This window comes from Octodon degus, unplaced genomic scaffold, assembly GCF_000260255.1.
Source record: "Octodon degus isolate 3935 unplaced genomic scaffold, OctDeg1.0 scaffold00117, whole genome shotgun sequence".
In the NCBI taxonomy this organism is placed as follows: Eukaryota; Metazoa; Chordata; class Mammalia; order Rodentia; family Octodontidae; genus Octodon; species Octodon degus.
In genome coordinates this window covers 116,173-121,014 of record NW_004524693.1, presented here as the reverse complement: position 1 = coordinate 121,014, position 4,842 = coordinate 116,173, and the positions used below count along the sequence as shown (strand labels likewise).

Sequence of the window (4,842 nt, the reverse complement as noted above, 5' to 3'; positions counted from 1 at the left end):
CACAAGGGCCTGAGTTCAATCCCCGGTTCCACTCTAAATAAATAAATAAATAAATGTTTATCTTTCTATACATTATAAGTTGTAGTTATTAAATGGGAGAGTCCTTAAGCTTTCTCTTCCTAAGAAAAGAATAAAGCCACCTGTGTAGAAAATTAACAGATTGACCTGTGCCTTTGAACCATGCTAGTTTTTGGCTTAAAGTAGATTTGATGCATGTAGCACTTAGTGTTTTTGACAAGTGTGTGCAGTCGGTGCTTCCCTTTTAGTAGCAATATTATACTTGTTCAGCACTGCAAAACGGCAAGCTTGGTTTTCCTTTAACACGCTTCATCTATGGAAAATAATGCAGGTGACCAAGAAATGAAAAAAATCAACATGCTTATTTTTTGTACTTGATTAAAAATGAATTGTGAGTCAACTAAATTACTTTAATTGATAGATTTTCCAAGAGGTAAAAAGCAGCGATATCGCCAAAACTTTCCGCAAAGCCATCAACAGGAAAGAAGGGATTTGTGCTCTGGGAGGAACTTCAGAGCTGTCCAGCGAAGGAACGCAGCATTCGTACTCAGGTAATAGGTTCACTTGTTTTCAACTATTACAGTGCACTAAGAAAGGGAGATGCTGGGGCTAGTGAGATGGCTCAGTGGTCTAAAGCACCTACTTAGAAAAAGCTTAGCGAAGCACAGGGACTGAGGTTCAATCTCCCAGCACCACAGGCCAGCCCGCTCCGCCCCTGGTGGGCTGAGCTGGCCACACACACACACACACACACACACACACACACACACAAATAAATAAATAAAATTTTAAAAGAAAGAAAGGGAGATGCCATTATGTCACAGCGGAGCTGTAGACATGCTATTGGACCCATACACGCGTTGTAGGCACCTAGTCTATGGCTTTGTTAGCTCATAAGATATTATGTAATACATATAACAATAGACTTTATTGCTTGTTGTTACTATACATGTAATTTTTAAAGGATTTTGTAACTAATTTCTCTGAGGGCCAGTTAACCTGCTTAGTTCATTAGTGTTTTGATTCCTGATTGCTTTGTCGCATCCAGCCCCGTGGGTTTCCAAAGAGGATCACCACATGTTTAAGACACATCAGCTTTGAACCCTGCTGTATGAATTTTATAGACTTTGAAGTTAAAAATTAACCTAGTTCATACTCATTTCTTTGTATTTAATGTAATTTTAGAGGAAGAAAAATATGCTTTTGTTAACTGGATAAACAAAGCTTTGGAAAATGATCCTGATTGCAGACATGTTATACCAATGAACCCAAATACTGATGACCTGTTCAAAGCTGTTGGTGATGGAATTGTGCTTTGGTAAGATTTTCCCTTGTTTTCCATCCAGATTTCCAAAAACAGCCTTCCATGTAATTAATAGATTTGTTTCTGGACACTTGGACAGCTTCATATCAGGAAATCCAGGGGAAAATTAACAGGTTCTCCTTTTTTCATTTCATCTCTAAGTCTGTCCATAAATGTAAAACTCTGAGGCATAAACTGGGGACTTTTTTTGTGGGGCAAAGATCTCAGTCCAGTTTCTTGTCTCATTTAGCAAGCAGGACATTATAACTTTGTTGAACTTAAGTGGGTCAGTATCTATTCTGAAGTACTATCTCTTCTAAAGAGAAAAAAGAGACTACCCATCAGCTCTTACTCTCCAGTGACCTATTTCTGAAAATGCTCTTGTCGCTGCTGCTTCCTCAGAGCTACGAGCTTAGCAGAAATGCTGTAAGATTATTGACACTCTCTGTTGCTGCTCCTATTTACAGAGGCAGTGTAGCAGCATAGGTTAAGAGCATGCTTCATAATCTGCGGACCTGGGTTCATATTCAAACCTTGCCTCTCAGTAGCTGTCTCGATGTGAGCCAATAGTTTACTCCCTTTGCATTTAAGTGGCTGCCTATCATGATCCCCATGTTGTTGTATAGATCAAGCAACCCTAATACAAAAATCTGATCTCTGAAGTGCTCCACAATCTGAAACGTGGAGCTCTGACATGACGCCACAAGTGAATAATTTCATACTTGACCTCATAAGGCAGTTTCCAGTCAAAATGGAGGCACACTAAAAATATTGTATAAAATTAATTTCTGGGCTGGGGATATAACTCAGTGGTACAGTGTTTGCCTGTTATGTGAGAGGCCCTGGGTTTGATCCCGAGCACCATAAAACATTAAAATAGGGCTGGGGAAATAGCTCAGTAGAATAAGCGCTTGCCTGGCAAGCACAGGGTCCTGAGTTCAATCCCCAGTACCACAAAAAAAAAAATTAAAAATTGCCTTCAAGCTGTGTGTATGAGGTGTACATGATGCATAAAATTAAATTTGTTTAGAATTGAGTCCAATCCCAGAAATCTCTCTCTCTCTCTCTCTCTCTAAAAGTGTGAGCTATCACCTTTGTATCCATCTATATGCAGTAGAAATAACTTGCCATTTATTTTAATAGCGATAACTATGCAAAACTATTTAATATTTAAAATGTTTAAGTGAATTTTTTTTTTCAGAACTGGGAATTGAACTCAGGCCCTTGCGCTTGCCAGGCAAGCACTTATTCTACTGAGCTATCTCCCCAGCCCCTAAGTGAATTTTTCTGAAACTGTTTCATTGCTATTTTATCTTTTTTTTCTCATTAAAATAAATAAAAATTTTAATAAAATAAAATGTTTGAGGTTAGGGGCTGAGGATAATAGCTCAGGGGCACAGCACCTGCCTCACAAGTGCAAGGTGATGAGTTCGATTCCCGACAACCAAAAAGAAAATGTTTGCAAGGTTTTTTATATGCAGAATAAAATTTGTCAGAAAAGTATTATAAACAACTAAAATGTTAGATTTTTACTCTAATTTTTTTCAAATGAAGCTGGGAATGTAGCTCAGTGGTACAGTACCTGTTTTGCATGTACAAGACCATGGGTTCCAGTCCAAGCACTACAAAAAATGAGATAAAAATAAATTTTATCAAATAGGAAATTTCTCTCTAATAAGTCACAGGTTATAGCCTAACCAAAGTAACTTTTTCTCTCCATCATCAAATGTAGTAGCTTGTGCATAGTTCAGGCACTCAACAAACATCTGGGCACTGGGCCTGAGGCATGTCTCATGGCAGAGTGTATGCTTATTGGCATGCATAGGACCGTGGGTTCAATCTTCAGATTTTCAGGAGAGAGAGAGAGAGAGAGAGAGAGAGAGAGAGAGAGAGAGAGAGAGTCCCCTGCTCAACTAATTGTATTGCTTTATGGATAGATGATAATTTTTAATTGTGACTTATATTAACTAAAAGAGATTAACCTTTAATGTGGGATTTAATCTGCTTTTAACAATTGTTCAGTACAGTTCTTCTCAGCATGTAGGGTTACTCATTCTAGTAAGAGATTACAAAGAATACCAAAACATGTCAAATGAGAAAATAGGCCCCAATTCTGATACCTAAGCACTACAAACATTTAGGTTGTATTTGTTGTTGATGTTGGTGGTAGCAGTGATAGGAATCAAGTCCACGTTCCTAGGTATTTGAGAAAAGTGTGCTTTCACCGATAGATTCTCAGCTCTGGCTTTGTGTGTGTGTGTGTGTGTGTGTGTGTGTGTGTGTGTGTGTGTGTGTTTTGTATATGCAGTTTTTTGGGATAAAAATCTCCTCTTGAAATTATTTTTAGATACCTTACAATATTTATGAATATTTAGTGTCTAAAAGTAAATCAATTCTTATTTTTATTTCAGTAAAATGATCAATCTTTCAGTTCCTGATACCATTGATGAGCGAGCAATCAACAAAAAGAAACTTACACCCTTCATCATCCAGGTGTGCCCAACTCTTCTCCCATCCCTAGCCCACGCACTACTGTTTAAGGGCCCATTCGACGACAGAAGCCTGCGCTCTGTGCGCTCTCTCCGAATCAGTCCTCCTACCACAACTTTGAATTTGGGATTATTATCCAGATTTAACAAAGTCCACTATGACTCCAGTTTGGTAGCTTGCTTAAGGTTAATACTGGAAGTGAGGCTCAAATACCCATCTAACACCAAAAACCTATTCTTCTCATCACATCATGTGCTCAAATGTTGTAAAACTAAGCAAAGCCATTTACACTCTTAATTAACTGGCTTGCTTAGGGAATGGAGCATTTTTCTTTTCTATCAAGTACTAGACTGCTGACAAAATTTCCTCAGACAAGAACACCTCTTCGGGGGCTAGGGAGATAGCTCAGTAGAATAAGTGCTTGCCAGGCAAGCCTGAGTTCAATCCCCGGTTCTGCAAAAAAAAAAAAAAAAAAAAACACCTCTCAGCATGTGCAGATTGATAACGTTTAGAACTTCGGTACATGTCACAGTGTCAGACTGTCTTTGTGACTTTTTAGTACTATGACACTGTTTGCAAGGATATATTTACATTAGCCCCAGCCATTTCCTTTTGTATTGGCATATTTCAGAAAAACAAAAATACCAAATTCCTATGGAATTCTGCAAAGGATAACAGCATTAACACAGATTTGTTTTAGCGATGCTACTTAGCACTGAAATCTGGGATTTATTTTCTGTGAATTATATATGGGTGAAATAGAGGGTGTTAGTTTTCTCCTTGAGAGTTATTTTCAGTAAAGGAAGAAGTAAACTCAAAAAATGGAAAGATCAAGAAGCAACTGCATAATTTGCCTTTCTTACAGGAAAATTTGAACTTGGCATTGAACTCTGCTTCTGCCATTGGGTGTCACGTTGTGAATATTGGCGCAGAGGATTTGCGGGCTGGGAAACCTCATCTGGTTCTGGGACTGCTTTGGCAGATCATTAAGATCGGGTTGTTCGCCGACATTGAATTAAGCAGGAATGAAG

The 4,842-nt window shown here is 38.4% G+C and overlaps 1 protein-coding gene across 1 annotated transcript in view; it reads left to right on the top strand.

Moving 5' to 3' along the window:
* The window catches only part of Pls3 (plastin 3), a 110,818-nt gene that overhangs the window by 88,095 nt on the left and 17,881 nt on the right, over nucleotides 1-4,842 (top strand). The window contains exons 4-7 of the mRNA XM_023699913.1: nucleotides 440-569; nucleotides 1,204-1,336; nucleotides 3,733-3,814; nucleotides 4,677-4,842. Of these exons, the coding sequence (XP_023555681.1) occupies nucleotides 440-569; nucleotides 1,204-1,336; nucleotides 3,733-3,814; nucleotides 4,677-4,842 (511 nt within the window). The remainder of the gene's footprint in view (nucleotides 1-439; nucleotides 570-1,203; nucleotides 1,337-3,732; nucleotides 3,815-4,676) is intronic.